Consider the following 17,443-nt stretch of genomic DNA (forward strand, 5'->3'; position numbering starts at 1 on the left):
GACCCCTGAACTTCGTCTTTATTATCATTACGTAAGTAATGCAGAGAGAATCTGAAATCCACCAAATCAAACATTGTAAGTGCTGCATTTACCCAAAACTTCAAGGGTTTCATAAATACATTTTGCCCAGAGGCTCACTTTTCATGTCTGCACACCCTCAATACTTAATAAAGGAACTATCTTAAGGAAAACAAAATCTGCCTAGCAGAGAGAAAATGAAACACAGCAGTTTTGGTCAGTTGCTGGAAATGTAACAAAGTCTTGCATTTTGTGCTTTTTTTTTTTTTTTTTTTTTCTTTGTATCAAGTTCCTATTAACTGAGGTTGCAGAAGGCACATGTGCATCGTTTCATGGAATTGCGCTTTAAGCTTTGCTTAGTGTATCTCTGAAAAATAAGACCGTGCAAGTGTTCATAAACAACACATTAAGCTCCCTCTGAGCCACTTCTCATCCCACACAATAACTTTCAAGGAACCTCTATTTCCCATAAAACTGGCAGTGTAAAACCAAAGCCATCTTTCATGATTTCATTATCTGCTATGTACAGTACATAAAAACAAGAAATGTGTTTTGTTTCTGAGATACTTCAAGGTTTGTAGTGAGTTATGGATAAACATGTATGCCAATGCCATATTTGGAGTGTAAACATCAGGAATATTGTGGCCCACAGATTTAGAAGCATGCTGTTATATAGCCCCAGTTTGTGCCGCTCATGTATTAACCAGTAGTAACCATCCATTTCTGTGGGGGGGGGAATACCCAACAATGTTTGGGGAAAAACCCAGAAGGTTGTCAGATAACTGCTGCTCTGAAGACTTCCAGAAACCTAAGAGTCTTTTAATAATATGGATGGAAAATATTATGTCTGCTACACAATAAAATACCTTTTTAATCTGTTATCCCAAGTTATTTCTCAAAGAAACAGATTGTTACCAATGTGACTTGATTATAACGTCCATGTTAATACATGAGGCACAAACCAGGGCTAGCTGCTATGATGCTGTTGATCTACAGGCCATGGTGCTTCATCACTGTCATACTTATCATTGTAGCTTTTGTATTTGCATCCACAGCAGTATGTACAATGTAGTGCTTTTTTTTCTGTTGTTGAGGCACAAAGGTCACGAGGCGATCAACCTGGCAACCAGATAGTTCCCGCTAATGCCACAAAGCTCCATTCTGTGCAAGAAAAAGCAAGCCACACATTGGCCTATATTAATGCTGCATGTGTTATCTGTTAGTGTTCACTGAACTCTTTCACATCAGCCCGCTCAATCACAGCATATTGGGGAGGTAAAGCGAACAGAGCAGCATGTTCTGGCCAAGAGCCGGGAAGCGTCTGAAAGCCTCCCAGGCGTCAGAGAAGATGTTGTACTTGAGAAAGACGCGATGCTCCAGGCTGGTGGGCAGGCTGACGTCCCGGCTCATGATGTAGATGCCGTCGTTGTGCAGCGTGCACGTCAGGTTCAGGCCCGACTTAGACGTGTTCTCCTTCAGCTGGATCCACTCCCCTGTGGTGACGTTGTAGGACTGCACCGTCAGCACATCCTCTGTCTGGCTGGGACGGCGCTGCCGCCGGCCCGCCTCCAGCTCGTGTGTGTATCCTCCCACCAGGTAGATGGTGTCCTCCACCGAGAGCATCTGCTGCTTGCGGATGTGCGCCGAACAGGACCGAAATACTGTCCAGGTGTCAGACGTGGGGCAGTAGCATAGGACATTTGTATTCCTGTCTGTCAGAGACAAAAACATGTTAAACTTAAAGTCTGAAATAACTAATTTCTTTCTCACTAAAATGTGGAAGCACCAAGGGTGTAAGTGTGGATTCAGAAGTGGGGGTGCACAATGAAATCACGGGTTCTTTAAACAAAAAACATTTCCTGGATGTATATACGTAATTTATACCGGAATAACCTCAGTGTCCTGGGAATGACCAGAGGTATGAAAAACCCAAAGTGCCACTGAGGCGGCAGAAAGATCCTCCAAGATGGCTGTGGATCAAACAAAGTGAGCTGTGGAGTTTAACTCCACAACCCTGGTGGGGTCAACTGGGTGAGGGTAACTGATGTTGAAAGATCCGAAACACACGTTGTATGCTTCAAGAAATATATAAAATACCAAACTTATGATGACAAAACATGTATAAATGATAAATAAGTTGCTTCATTAGTAATTTTCTAACCCTACTTAAAGGGATAATCTGGTAATGTCTAAAAATAACTAGACATATGTTTTGTTGAGTTGGTATTTACATTATCCCAAATTTTTCCATTAATCATGCAGAAATTATATACTGTGGGTTTAAAATTGCATCTGGGGCACAAAACCCTCCCACCACCCTTCACTTACTGCTATTAATATGGATTACTGTGATCACAAATAAACTGTACCACTGGGGGGTTTGATAAGATGAATAAGACTGGAACATCCTGTGCACCCGCCAATGCCACGGCCAGTATAATTGAAATTATATAACAAATAATACACAACAGAGAGTCCAGATTAAAATAACAGAGACAGAGGCAAACTCCTCAATGCACAGCAGTCATGGTGGTAATTTCTATGGTATAAACTGACACAGCTTTGATCTAACACTAAAAAATGCAGAGTTATAGGATTATAAGAGGGGGAGAGTGTCCCTCCCATCAACAGATCGGCACTATCACACAGCCTCTATGTTCTACTGAAATAAATGGAAAAGACTTCTTTAAGATAGTCAAGCTATTTCCAAAATGTTTCTTTGTTCCCTGTATACTGTGTAAGCTATGTAAACTGGAGAGCAGCCCGTGCACAAGTCGTTCACAATATGGAAATAAACTGGTGGCATTTTAATTCATATGACAATAAATACCTTGAGTTATACCAACCTCTTGCAGTGTATCCACCCATGACGTAGATTTTCCCCTGGCATTCACAGGCAGAGAACTCAGCCAGCGGGTCGGGCATCGAGGACACGCAGGTCCACCAGTCCTGTTCTGGGCTGTAACACTCCACGGTGCCCAGACACTGGCCTCCTACGGCGTACAGCTTCCCTTGTACCGCCAGCAGCTTGAAGTTGGACCTGATGGAGAGGACATAGTAAGTGAAACATGACAACAGTTCTTGATATTTAAGAGGAAATGTGTAGATGTGGTTTTACCTCTTCTGGTTGAGCGGAGCCACCTGGTTCCACTCGTTCCTACAGGGGTTGTAGCAGTGCACCGCAGAGATCTCCTGACTCGTCATCCTGTATCCGCCAACTATGAACAGGTAGTTATCGAGGACAGCCGAGCCATATCCTCTGACATTGATCATATCTGGAGGCAAGTTATTTGCGAGCGGTTTCCAGCGCTGCTCCTCCTCTCCGTACCTCAGCATGGACCAAGGTTCATCCTGATCTGGCATGTCCAGGGACAGACAAGTGAAGTCTCCGATGGCTACCAGGGTGGCGGTGCCTTTCATGCGCATCTCCTTGACCTGGTCTCTGTCAGCCGAGGGGAGGCTGCTGAACTCTGGCCTCCTCAGCATGGGGTGATAGTAGCAGCTCATGAATTTGAGGCAGGAATGACGCAGATCATGAGTCCCGTAAACTTCAGAGAGGCTGTACAGCTCCACGCAGTTTTCCAGGCGGATCTCAGAAGTGAGGAGCTTAAGGATGGAGGTAACCTGTAAGAAGGAGGCGGTCTCAATCAGGTCCTCCAGAGTCTCGTTGACAACCTGGACCTTGGAGGTGTTGATGAACTCCAGGACCAGCTCCAGGCCGGGGACACTGAGCCCCTGCAGCTGCACAGAGTCCTCCGTGGACTCCCTCATCCCAGAGCTGTACAGTGCACGGAAGTAGTCGCTCTTCTCTATCAGCTTCTTTTTATTCACCTCGTAGATTTTGTCATCCATGACGATGGCAATAATCTGGTCAGATGACATGGTGAAGGTAGCGCACTGGAGTCTTTTTTTCTCTCTCAGGCTGAGCTTTGTTTTTGCTTGCCCTTTAGTCAGCCTCCTCAGCGAGACAGCGTTTACATTTCACCGGCGAGGGAGCTCTGTGGCCGGTCTATATATGGTAATGTTCGGCCCATAGATCGCCATGGAGCAACTTTCGTTAGCCGTGGAAGCTAACCAGGTAGTTACAAAGACAGGAGCTGCAGCATAAACAAGCCAAAAGAACATTTTCCTCGGATTAGCATTCCTCGACAGTCTGATGAAAAGTATCTAAAAACGTTGGTTAAATTGTGTAGTTTATTTCTGACACTGACAGTAACCTTTTCCATTGCATTTAAAAGCCTTTTTGCGGGACGATGCCGAGCTGTCAGATTTTAACTGTTTTGATTCTGTAACTCAACGTCATTTCCGAGTTTTATACTTCTTCTTCGTGGTGATCAAATGTTTGTAGAGCTGTTGTCTGCTTCTGCCGCCTACAGGTTAATCTTCACAACAACAAAAAAATAAGACAAAAGCAAAAGCAAATATAAAAACACAAAATAAAATTAAATAATCTATTAAACTACCATTTAAAAAAAGTCTAGTTAACATAAATTATTTAAAAATATTGGCTACATTACAGACTTACTGACCATAGACAGTATATTAACTTATCGTGCAATGTGTAATGTCTTATACAAATTGAACATACAATTAAATATATTCACACTCATCTCAGTTCTTTTTATTTTAATTAAAAAATGTTTTACAGCTGTTTTTTGGTTCGTTTTTTACTATACTACTGACACAAGGCCAAAAAGACCCAAAAAGAAACAGGAAAGAGAACACATGTAGAAAACAACAACAGAAAAAGAAAAAAATAATTAAAACATTAAATTAATCAATTTCCCCGCAGAAATGTGTCTTATAAACGCTGTATTTTCTTTGCAAAGATTAACAACACAATGTTTTGTTTTGGCCAAAGCATGAGACTCTTGACAGTCAGGCAGCTGGAGTAGTCCACTGGTCCACTGGTTTGGGATGGCTCAGAAACAGGAAATCCTCTTATCCTCTCAAATATTCACAACATTCAGATATTCAGTGGGTGGGATGTAGAAGCTTATATCGTTGTTTAAAAATATATCTGAAGGTGTAATTATACCTACTGTGATGCACAAAAATCATCCTTTTTTAACCTAACTGCATTGTCTTGCATGTGACCTCTTACTATTTTAGTGTTACTCTCAAGCTCATATCTTCAGTGCAGAGTTATAATAAGCTCTACAGCCAGCAGGCCTGTCGTCGATCTCCAGCCGTCAATCAAGATAACGTGGGTTATCACACTCGTGGCGTCACTGTCTGAGTGAAGGTTTAGCTGAGAGAGATGTAAAACTACAAATTTTTAAGCTGACTGAGACAGGCGGTAGTGCCTTCAAAATAAAAGCATACAACTGGAGATAAAATATTGTATGTTGAAGAAGTTTTTATCATCTGAAACTTGTAATTTTATGATGCCTCTTTTAATTTAATTTCACGTTTCAATCAGAGAAATTGTGATGAAAATGTGACGTGCTAAGATTTTACTCAACAATTCCCTGGTGTCGGTGTGTAGATATATAATGAAACATAAAGGAGAAGTTTACCCACTTTTATCAATAACATATAGCTTTTATTTTCCACTTTTTTAGAGTCACTTTAGGGTCTTTTAACGCAGGTTGTGGGAGAAATACTAGGGCAAACAATATATTCTTAGTTTATGTACTATAAATGTGATTATTTATGTAGATGCAGATTAAATTGAGCTTTAAGCTACATCTGGTACAATACATCAATACAATACATCAATTAGCGATTATTTTCATTATTAATTATGATCAGGATTATTCCCTTGTTTGATCAATCAATTGATGGATCTTTAATTCATTTCCCAGAGCCCATGGTGTTATTCAAATTACTTGTATTATCTGCCCAACAGTCAGCCAAAGACAAGCATCAAAATAAAAAAATAAAAAGTTAAGCTGGGATCAGCAAATGTTTGCTTTTTTTATTTGAAACAATAAATTCATTATCAAAATAGTTGCCCATGAAGTTTTGGTCGGTCAATTATTTGATTAATCAGCTAATTCTTTCAGAAATTACCTGTAACCTGTTCAATATATTAGTTGTGAGCAACACAAAACATTAAAATTCTTAGTGTAATCATAAATTAAGAGGATTGAGAAGAGTGCAGCCTAACACCTTTACTTAAATAATAATTACACCTGCCAATGCCAGCAGAATACAAAATAAAGAATAAAGTTATGCTGATTAAAACATGCCCACAGTCGGAAATTATCATAAAATATAAGATAATAATAGGAATAAAGTCTGTATTCTATGCCAGGGCAATATAAATGTGAAATCCGGGACCGGAAGTGTTGTTTTTACACTACCTGTCTTGACAGTGGTTGTGTGTAGAGGGTGAGTGAGAGGCAGGCGGGCAGGAGACATCAATGACAGGGACACCACCACACAAACACTCACCGCTCGGCCTGTTTCATGTTTCTGACTATAGGAAGTGGTGTGTGATCCGAGCTGAGGATGCGGGAGCAGGTGTGGGCCTCCTGGTTTCTCCGCTGCCTTTTACTCATAATCACCGCTCACACATCATCCGTGTCCGCAGACAGAGACCTGCGGCCGTGCGATGAGGTGAGTACGCTTTAGGCTACTATTATTATTTTTATTAGCCTACTATCCTGAACCACGTGGATTGTAGCCTAAATGTTGCTTTTGAAGATACCAAAATCACTGTCTTTATAGTTCGTTTTTTAAATCATTATTTTCATCTAGAAATTACATTTATCTCCTATTTTAATGCGGTAAGTTAATCAAATCAAGAAAATGGCCATGCATGCAGAATTTAACAACCAGATTAGATTTAAAAAGCGTGTAATAATGCACAATAATAATAAAAAACACTATTAGCCTACTACTAGATTATATTGGCTCAACACACGGTCCTCTGCACTCGGCTGATCGGCTTAAAATACGGTTCATGTTGACCATAAACACGCTACAAAACGAGATGACGCTGTGTGCTGGCCTCCATCCCTCCTCTGAACAGCCTCCTGCCGGCCAGCCTGGCCAGGATTACCCGCGGAGGAGGAGAGGGAACCGGGCAGTGCTGTCAGGGTTTTTGTTATCCTACCAGAGCAATTATAGCTTATCTTATCACCTGTGTTAAAACAAAACAAGGTACAATGTTGTTTATTTGTTATTATTGGTAGGTAGGTACATTTATTGTCACAATATAACAGGTTATTTAATAAAATTGTGTTTTGTAACTCCCCTCTGTTAGGCTACATAGCAGATAATATACATTAATCCAGAAGCAATAATTAAAAGGGTAAACCGAAATAAACAATATTCGATGATCAGTGGAGCAGTGCTGAGGATGAATTAGAGTTTAATAGTCTGACAGCTTGGGGGTAAAAGCTGCTCAGCAGTCTGGTGGTGTGGCAGCAGAAACTATTTCTCTTCCCAGAAGGCAGCAGGGTGAACAGGCTGTGGCTGTGGTGGGTGCTGTCCTTTAGTATCCTTTGGGCTCTGCGTAGGCACCTCACCGATATCACTAATGCTCGGGAGAGGGGTACCAATGATGTTCTGTGCAGTTTTAATCACCCGCTGCAGAGCCCTCCGGTCCTGCACATCCCATTTACACATCATTATACAGCACAAGGCTGCATAACGAAACTCAATTTGTAGTTCCTTCATGCTACACAAACAACATATTATTAAGTAAAGGCCTATATTAAAAGATGATAACACATAGAATAAAATAAAACAATATATAGAGTTATTTATACAGACACGTATACACCCTGAACATTCCACAGTGCGTTTTTTGAATTCGCATCTGGGTTGAATGTAAACAGCAGCAACCAGATGATAATATGAAAGTTTCATCTTCACAATAAAAAGTCTAAAATTTGGGAAACAGAGTCCATCTTGACTGCATTTCAGCACCAAGCATCATCAATGTAAAACACAGAGTCCACTTCCTCTAATCTTGCCAGAGTCTTGCAATGATAGCTCGGAACATGGACCACCTGCCGAGTGCATGATCCGGGATGTTAATGGGGTAGGTCTCTGTAACGATGTGTTCAGATGTCTCTGAATTCCATTGTCTGATCAATATTTTGTCCAGACTGGCTCTTTAGGAGCAGAATTAAGTCCAAGCTGGGCCAGCATGGCTCCTCTCTCGGGTCTCTTTCCTCTCCTCTGAGCTATCACAGCAAAACACAAACAAACCTCAACTGTTTTGTCAAATTTGAAATTAACATCCACATTTTACTGCAATTTATGTAAAAAGTAGGAGGAAGAAACTATCTTGCCGAAAGTTACAGGCTATAGTTGCCTATAAATAATTCAATAATAAGTTATAACAGGAGGTTGGCTTAGCCCTCAGGTTGGATAGATTGATTACAGATAAACACATGAGCAGACAGACAAGGTGAGACAGTCTCCACCTGTCTCGATATGTTCCATATTTGGGAAAAATTTGCAGGCTATGTTAATTGGTGACTCTAAATTGTCCTTAGGTGAGTGTGAGTGGTTGTTTGTATAGGGGTGGCCCTGCGATGGACTGGCGACCTGTACAGGGTGTACCCCGCCTTTTGCCTGATGTCGACTGGGATTGGTTCCAGTCCCCCCGCGGCCCTGTACACATTCAGTTTAAGATTCAATTTCGGGAAGTAACTACCAAACAAACAAAATACAGTTTAGCATCTAATCAGATAGCAAAAGTGCATATAGAGATATATAAAAATAAATAAATGTACATAATGAACAAAAGACCAGTGCAGTAGTGATAGTAAGACGGGTGTAACTGTGATATATAGCCTACAAAATTAATAATATAGACAATGTAATGACTAGAGACCAATTACTAGTATGTACAATAGAATGGTTATGTTCTACACAGTATAAACAATAAGCCATTATGTTACATGCACAGTGTAAAAGACACTAGATAAATGTGGTCAAAGTTTTCTACCTGTACAGTGAGGGTGTAAATGCAGGTTCAGTATCAGTAAGGATTAATGTCCATCTTTCCTGTTGTGTACACAAATCCTGAAATCTCCAGTCCTACGATCTCTTGACAGGCTTCTCATGGCGCTGAATTTTATCCCCCCGCCCTTTTCTTCTCATCAGTCTCCATGACAACCACCGTGAGTCACCCGGGAGAGCAGTGAAACACATCAGCCCGTGTCCTTTTTTATCAGTCTCACCTTTTGTCAACATATTAGCAGAGCCCTCTTTTGTTTGACCGTTTAAACAGGAAGAGACAACAGGTGAATTGCAGTGCAGGCTGCTGTGCTACACGCTAACGATGTGGTCGGCCTCTCGCTCCCACGTAAAGCAACAATTTAGATGTTTGTGTGTGTTGTGGGAGCGGAAGCAGCATGAATGGCCAGTTTTTGTTGTTGCAGAGAGGTGATTAGCCATTTAAAAGACACAATACACAAAGCTTTTAGTTGGGAATGGTTTCTTCACTCTGTGATAAACCTCTTAGTTAGGGCTATGGTACTTTTATGATTTCTTATAAATCTTAAAATCATTGATTATCTTGTTGTTTTATCATTGTTTATTTAATTCACTTTGCTGTATCTGAGTGTATCTCATGTGTTTTTTTACTTTTTTATATCCAACTCTGCAAATTTTGTATGTGTCTCTGCATTTTGTAAAATGTCGTTTTACACTTAATCTAATCCTGACTTGACTTGACTTGACACAAATTCCAAGACACCACACCCTGCATCTGCAAAATCTCTCTGTCTGATTAATTTCCCTGTACATACATCACAAGTCATTTCTGCGGTTGTTCCTGTTAAATTAGCTGGTATTACTTAGATTGTTGCTTGTTAGATGTCAGTGTTTTGCTGCAGCCAGCTGCCTGTGCGCTCTGCTATCTTGTCTGCCCAGTTGAACAGCAGGTTCGGGGGAGGAGATGGAGACCAGCCAGAGGGACGCTGTGGACTCAAAGGAAGTTACATTAAAAGCATAAAAACAAGCCCTAATTACGGGTCATTCTGCCTTAATTCAGCAATAATTTTTAAATTGCATAAATAGAAAACAGACATTGAATATCAATATTTAATCTGCTTGTCCTAAATACCACTATTGTCTAAAATATAATAATAAATAGCAATAATAATTTCTCACTGTTTCCTGTCTTTATGCTAGGCTAAGCTAGCCGGCAGCTGGAAGTAGCATCATATTTAAAGTGCAGATATGTGATTGGTATCAATCTTCTCATCTAACTCTCAGCGAGATTGCAAATGAAATCATTTTCCGAAATGTTGATCTATTTATTATTAAATAATAAATTGTATTTAGTGAGCATTTTACTCAGAATTATAACACATCTTTGCGCATCTGAGTGTGTGACAGGTGCGTCAGAGGACTGCAAAACGTGAATAAAAGTGAAAAACTGCTGCACATTTTCTTATTTACCGCTGGTTTATATGATATTTATTTAAGACAATGTTTTGGTCTAAATGATATAACTGATGAAGGTTGTATGTATGTATTTATGACCAAAATGTTGTATTAAAAAAATAGGAAATAAACAAGCTGTAAGCGAAACAGTGTGCTTTTCACTTTTATTCAAGTGAGGATTTTTCAAAAATGAATTGCTTTGAATGAAAATGTAATAAAACCAAAGTAAAAAAAAAGATATTAGATGATTTGATATTAAAATATAACAGACAAACAGAAATAAAAACCAAGCAAACATGTTCAAAGGCAGTTGGGGCGGGGAGGCATAAAATATGTGTAAACCAGAAAGTCTATAATCTGCCATGCATTTGCTTTGTTTGTTTTTTAAACTCAGCACTGAACACACTCTTAGTTGTCGTCTCTGGATGAGGACATGAGGCTTTTAACATTAATTGTGCATGCATGGCAGGTTTCTTGAAAACACTAATAATAAGTTGTTTTGGACAAAATGGTCTTCTAAATGAAAGTTCAGTCATTTCAAATGATGAGCATAATGTCACAAGCAGCAGCCCTTGGAAAGAAGCGACTGTACAGATGACCTGCTGTCATGCTCTTAATGGACCATTAGTGTTCCAGCGGTTGGTTGCCACAGTGATCAGGGTCAGCCACGACTTTTGGCCTGGAAGCCATCCCACCCCTCAAATGTTCCCTTTTGTATAACAAGCTCTTGTTTTCTTATGAAATCAGCTTCATGCTTGCAGAAAGTCACGTGTCCAGTGCTGAAAAAAAGTTGGAGTCACTATGAGGGTGTTGTTTTGTCTGCACATATGTCTGTATTTGTAGTAGGTGAAGGTTTGATAAACAGTAATAATTATGGATAACAAGACTAAAGAGTCTACAGCTTTGCTAACAGCTCTGTGAGGCTGTACTTTACTAATATAAGCATGCTAACATGCCATTGGGCTGCTGCCAACTTTTCAGTTTAATTTGAAGTGAGAGTCGGTATGAGTGAAGTGCATTTTATGAGTCGGCCTTCTGTGACATCACCCACCGCAGGGGTCAGGGTCATCACTCCTCACACCCGAGGAATTTTGTTTAAATAGTTAAAATTCACAATTTTTAAGCATTTATAGGTGAAAGGCCAATTCCATAATAATGATCAATGATTATGGAATTTTGTTGTGGAGTTGGGGGGAAGGGGGCATTGAAAAATTGGACTCTCAGGGGATTTTTGCATTAGATTTGCAGGTCAATTTGCAGGTCAATTTACAAATCTGATCGTGGCACTAGATGAAAGGTCAGGGGATTACAACAGTTATTATAATTCATCCTGAAGAAACATGAATGTTTGTGCCAAATTTCACAGCAGTCCATGCAATAGTTGATGAGACATTTCACTCAAAACTACAGTGTTGACCTCATGGTGGTACTAGAAGAAGATTACAGGCATTATAAAAATCATTGGACTTTATCCTGTGGGGACTATGAATATCTGTACAAACTTTAATGCTAATTCATCAAATAGTTGCTGAGATATTTCTGTCTGGACCCCAGTGGTGGACCCACCAACTGATTGTGGCTAAAAACACACAAATGTGGATGGTGTATTGATCTTTGTATGTATCTGTATGTCTGTTCTGCAGACAGACTACTACTACCAGTACACAGAGTGTGACAGCACAGGGTCACGATGGAGGGTTGCCATCCCTCTCAATCCAGGCTCCTGCTCAGATCTTCCACCTCCGACCAGAGGAACAGACTGTTGTAAGTACTGCCAGTGTGTGCGTGCGTGTGTTTGTGTTTTCATAGCTGTGTGTGTATTGACATGTCAATATGACCCTCCTTGTCCTCAGCTTTCTCCTGTCCAGCTGGGATGTTTCTAGAGATGACCACACAGCAGTGCACACCCTGTGCGGCCGGCTCCTATTCGCTGGGCAGTGGCCTCCGTTTTGACCAATGGGACGCCATCCCTGCAGGTTTCACCAGTGTGGCCAGCTTCATGGACCCCGGCCCAAATGGGGAGGACATTCAGGCCTGTAACAGGTGACACAGACACTCACAAACACTACCAATCCCACAGGTTAGACACATACACATAGAGTTAAGTAAATACTGAATGTATTAAATTGAGTATACAACAAAAAATACAGTTTTTGCTGTTTTGGTTTGTTTTTGAGTATGTTGTTGTGCTTTGCTGCAGCTCAACATGGTCGCCACAGGGTGTGTATCTGGAGTCGAATCGCGATGAGTGCACAGTGTCTTTGGTTTACGCCGTCCATCTGGAGAAACAGGGCTCCGTCTCCTTCACCTACCAGTACCCTGACAACAACATTTTCTTTGAGTTTTATGTAAGCACAACTAACTGCTTCCTACAATATAATATATTCTGATATATTAATTTGCCAAAATATTACATTACTATTAGCTTCATCTGGAGTTCCTTCTTAGTTTATTTTTTTTTCCTTTTACGACACAGAAATCATCCTGGATTTTCCTTAACAGTCAATGTAATCAGCATAAATCTGCTTTATTAAACTGCCCAGGCCAAGTTATTTAATTTAGTTTGGGTTTTAGGATGCATTGATTGTCTAAATGCTATTTCAGAAGCTCTTCCATCTTAAAAGAAAAAATAAATTAAATAAATAATTAATAACTTTGGGAAGTATGCTGATACCACTCTTCATGTCTGTAAGCTAACTATGAAGCTACAGTCAGTTAGTATAAAGAAACAAAAGGAAACAGCCTGTGTTTTATTTTTAATGGAGGTTAAGTAAGAGTAAAGAGCAGCAGCTGTTCTTTAGAAAACAGTTTTGTGTGGATAATAGATTCCATGTCAACATGTGTTCAGGTCCAGAACGAGCAGTGTCAGGAAATGGCCCAGACTGATGACCAGAAGTGGATTAAAGTCACTAAAAATGGAGAATGGGACACACACACAGTGAGTATCTGATTCAGCTTGTGTCAGCAGGTACATTATTGTGCTTTGTTTTATTTTTATTTTTTTATTTGTGCATTCTTCACCTTGTTCTTTTTTGTTTTTAGGTGAATCTGAAGTCAGGTACGAACATCCTGTATTGGAGAACAACTGGTATCCTGGTGGGAGGAGGAAAGATGGTCAAACCTGTGCTGCTCAAGAACATCCAAATAGAGGGTAAAGCAGAACTCAAGCACACAACAAAGCATTTATGAACTTACTGTTTTTACATTTGTGATGCATGTAATAATTGGAGGGCCGCGTGTTGTGCTGCAAACTGATGTCAACACAGGTGTAGCCTACACATCAGAGTGTTTTCCATGCCGGCCCGGCTGGTTCAGTTCAGACCCCGGCTCCTCATCCTGTCAGCCCTGTCCCAGCAACACCTTCTCCATAAAGGACGCGTCCTCCTGTACACGCTGCCCTGAACACCACTACTCACGTATGTACACATACAACAGCATGCAACTACAGTATGTGTCATTAAACCCTCAAACTAGTTGTCACAAGAAGTGCACTCTTATGAGCTGTGATTCTGTTCTTGGCTAAATTACATCCAGTGAGAAATTATAAAGAAAATTATGGAGTTACCTAGTGACCTACTTTTTTGTGTTAAATCCTCATCTACCTTAAAGTAGTTTAATGCAACTTAATAAAGCTGGTGTGATATGGTCTTTGTAAGGCCAATATCATGCTAACATTTGAAAGTAAGAAATATCACAAAAAGACTCACTTATCACATTTTATATAAGTTATCAAATTTGCTTATTAAAGGTTTGTGAGAAATATATGTATCATGGGAGGTTGTTTAATAATTGAATAATGGTGTTTACTCTGAAATTATTACATTAAGTAAAGGTCAAGGTTCAGATTTATTGTCATTATACAGTACAGGATTGCACATTGAAATACAGATGTAGTTCCACCCGATGCTACACCCACTGAAAATGTAGAGTCAAATATTGAAATATTTTAAATTAGAATATATTTAATCAATAAAATAGAACAAAGAATATAAAAGTAACCCTAAAGGAAGAAATAAAAAAGAATAACTAAATTATATTTACAACTGTAACACGTAAATATAACATGATAGGAAAAGTAGTACAGTAAACTTAACTGGAAATGAACTCATTGTAAATAAGTAAAAACTAATAACGAATGAATTAAAAGACACCTTTACATTCTGAAATTTGTATGTGCATATCTGCCAACACATACATGATGATACCCATACATCTACATGATGTAGTGTAAAAGCGCTTTGAGTGGTCGAAAAGACTAGAAAGGCGCTACACAAGTACGGAGCATTACATCTTTGATAAGTTGATTGTTCTGCTGGTATTGCTGTATGAAATGTTAAAGTTGAGAAAAAAGATCAAAAAGAGTTGTGAAGCTTCATTTTCTTCTGTAGAGTAAAAGGCTAGTAAATGGGATTTACCCTGCATCACACTCTGGTTTCGCTTGTTTTCTATGCATCCCTGTGAGCCGGATCATCACGTCTCCTTCTCCTCTGTTTTCGGCTCCTCTCTCAGATGAGGGATGGGCTGAATGTAAGGCGAGGCCGCCATGCTCAGAGAAGGATTACTTCCAGATCCACACAGCCTGCGACAGCGAAGGAAAGGTCAGCAGCATCCACACATTTCACATTTCACATACATCCTGACCTTTTTACTATGCAAGGACAGACACACGTACTTACAAATGTAAGTTTAGGTAAACCTACAAAGACAATTTAACAGAGCGTTTTAAGTTTGTATTTCGTAAGTTGTGAAATATTAGGTGACAATTAATAGTTTTTAGTTTGAATTTCTATGTTAATATACCCAATTAATGCAAAATAATCCAAATGAAATTAGGCAATTTGGAACATTGATTACATAAATACAAGACAACCACTAACACCCATGATTGGTTTTATATTTAATACATGATCAGCATGAAAATTCCTGTTTATCTTTCATTTGGTCTAATAGTTTTAATAAAAGAATATATAATAAATTATGTTGTTTTAATTTATCCTTTACCGACTTCTTATTCTTACAGCACGACAAAGCTGCCTTTTTTACTACATTACATTTAAATTTATTATAAACAGACATTTTGTCGTCTCTCTCAGGGCATTGTGTTAGAAACAAGACAAGTCACACAATATGATGAGAAAGAAAATGATGAATAGCTTAGTAAGCGGTTGGCACGCCATCTGATCCTAAATAAATTTTCTTGGCACTAATCCATGACCTTGGCCTGTTTTAATTTACATCTCTGAGTGTGCTGAGTAAGAGTGATGATTGTTAAAGAACAGAAAAGAAACACATCCCTCTATTATTGATGGTATTGTTTGCTTTTGAATCTTTGAAGCTTTATTGTCCATTTTTATGTGTCTCAATCTCTATTACTCCAGGTACTGTACATTTATTTTTTCCCCCCTCTATTAGAGTAAAACACTTACAGACCACTCTCCACCCCTGATCATAAGCTCTATGTCTTTTTCGTTACAGACGCAAGTGTTATATCGTTGGGTGGAGCCAAAAATCTGTGTTGAGAACGTCACAGGGGCCGTGGAGCTGCCTGCAACTGGGCAGAGAGAGCCATGCCCTCCGTGCAACCCCGGCTACTACAACAGCATTGACTCCACCTGTTTACCCTGCCCACCTGGAACCCACTCAGACGGCACCTACGGTAAACCTGCACGCACCTGTCCACACCTGGCATGTATTGGTACCAAGCCTTAATCTGTATTTATATAGGGAAAGTCAACCAAACAGTCTGTTCCATTGCTTCATGCTCACACAGTTCTACACATTCACATATAAGAGACGGATGCCTCAATATCAGTTTTTTTATTATTTATATATATATAAATATATATATATAGCAAATACTGTATGTACTGTATCAATTAAATTAATAGTAGTAATAAAGCCTTTCCATCTGGGCACATGATCTGCGCTGTCTGAATGAAATTTGTTTAAAAGAGGCGACCCTTTTTTAATGCACTCCTGAATGGATGGTGCTTGTACAAACATAATGTTTTACCAAAGAGAAAAATGTCATTGTTGTATCTAAATTAAGCTTTTGTGGGTGTGTGTGTGTGTGTGTGTGTCTGTACCAGAGTGCACTGAGTGCCCTGCAGGTACAGAGCCAGTGTTAGGTTACCAGTATAAATGGTGGAATGTGTTGCCTTCCAATATGAAGACTTCCTGTTTCAACGTGGGCAACTCCAAATGTGACGACATGAATGGTGAGCACAACAACACCTGTATTACTGAGTAACGACGGAAATATTCTCTCAGTCTTGAGTCTTATCTTCCAACTAACTATGTAATTGACTACCTATTAATTACCTACTAATTCCTACTAACTAACAACTCCCAACTGAGTAAGTAATGTCTAATTACTAATTATCTAAAATGTACTCACCATGTGGTCAAAGTTAATTATTGCCCTTGGAAATAGGAATATTTTCTGGAGCTTTCAATCATATCACACCTTCATCAGTAAATGGATTTTACCCACTTGTCAAGGAAACGTAGATACTCAAATGTTCTTGTTGTCTGAGACATTTAAGGACCTCTCAAACCTCTAAACCACCACACCACCAAACCTCCATCTGGTGATGAAGATGTGATATGACTGAAAGCTCCAGAACAGCAAATAAATGTACAATAGATTAGTGGTGACATTGTTTTGCTCAATACTATATAAATGATGCTGAAATCTCCACTGACAGTAAAAGCAGTAAAAGCACTTGTTGCCCGATCCATCCGCTTCCATCCAAGCCAATTCTGGATATTGTAATAAAATAACATGCACTGATCTGTAATCCAGAATTAATGAGGTGTAATGTGAGTGCATCATGTCTGTTGTTCATCAGGCTGGGAGGTTGCAGGGGACCACATTCGCAGTGGAGCAGGTAGTTCAGACAATGACTATCTCATCCTCAGCCTGCATGTGCCTGGCTTCAAGTAAGTAGCTGTGTAGGGAAATGTGGTTGTTTTCTGTGTGAGATTTTGGTGTATCTATCCAAGTTTGGTCACCACAGAAGGATTAAATAAAGCGATCTTATCATCTCGTCTTGAAAGATTCAGATAA

The 17,443-nt window shown here is 39.6% G+C and overlaps 2 protein-coding genes across 3 annotated transcripts in view; one reads left to right on the plus strand and one right to left on the minus strand.

The window, feature by feature from the left end:
- Positions 1-4,302, minus strand: klhl42 (kelch-like family, member 42). The gene is made up of 3 exons (XM_046072442.1): positions 3,137-4,302; positions 2,865-3,058; positions 1-1,730 (listed from the first exon to the last, which is right to left on the minus strand). Exons 1-3 carry the CDS (start codon positions 3,898-3,900, stop codon positions 1,276-1,278), a joined length of 1,413 nt encoding a protein of 470 aa, XP_045928398.1. The 5' UTR covers positions 3,901-4,302; the 3' UTR covers positions 1-1,275.
- The window catches only part of LOC123985086 (endosome/lysosome-associated apoptosis and autophagy regulator family member 2-like), a 21,323-nt gene continuing 6,798 nt past the window's right edge, over positions 2,919-17,443 (plus strand). Inside the window, exons 1-12 of one of the 2 annotated variants that reach the window (XM_046072440.1) lie at positions 2,919-3,075; positions 6,449-6,582; positions 12,018-12,138; positions 12,228-12,417; positions 12,575-12,722; positions 13,223-13,312; positions 13,417-13,525; positions 13,641-13,790; positions 14,884-14,972; positions 15,850-16,030; positions 16,464-16,592; positions 17,226-17,316. In XM_046072440.1, the coding sequence (XP_045928396.1) occupies positions 6,475-6,582; positions 12,018-12,138; positions 12,228-12,417; positions 12,575-12,722; positions 13,223-13,312; positions 13,417-13,525; positions 13,641-13,790; positions 14,884-14,972; positions 15,850-16,030; positions 16,464-16,592; positions 17,226-17,316 (1,406 nt within the window). In that variant the 5' untranslated portion in view covers positions 2,919-3,075; positions 6,449-6,474. Of the gene's footprint in view, positions 3,076-6,448; positions 6,583-7,875; positions 8,015-12,017; positions 12,139-12,227; positions 12,418-12,574; positions 12,723-13,222; positions 13,313-13,416; positions 13,526-13,640; positions 13,791-14,883; positions 14,973-15,849; positions 16,031-16,463; positions 16,593-17,225; positions 17,317-17,443 lie in introns of those variants that run through there. The other variant, XM_046072441.1, reaches the window with a different exon arrangement.

Source organism: Micropterus dolomieu, linkage group LG16 (assembly GCF_021292245.1).
Source record: "Micropterus dolomieu isolate WLL.071019.BEF.003 ecotype Adirondacks linkage group LG16, ASM2129224v1, whole genome shotgun sequence".
NCBI lineage: Eukaryota > Metazoa > Chordata > Actinopteri > Centrarchiformes > Centrarchidae > Micropterus > Micropterus dolomieu.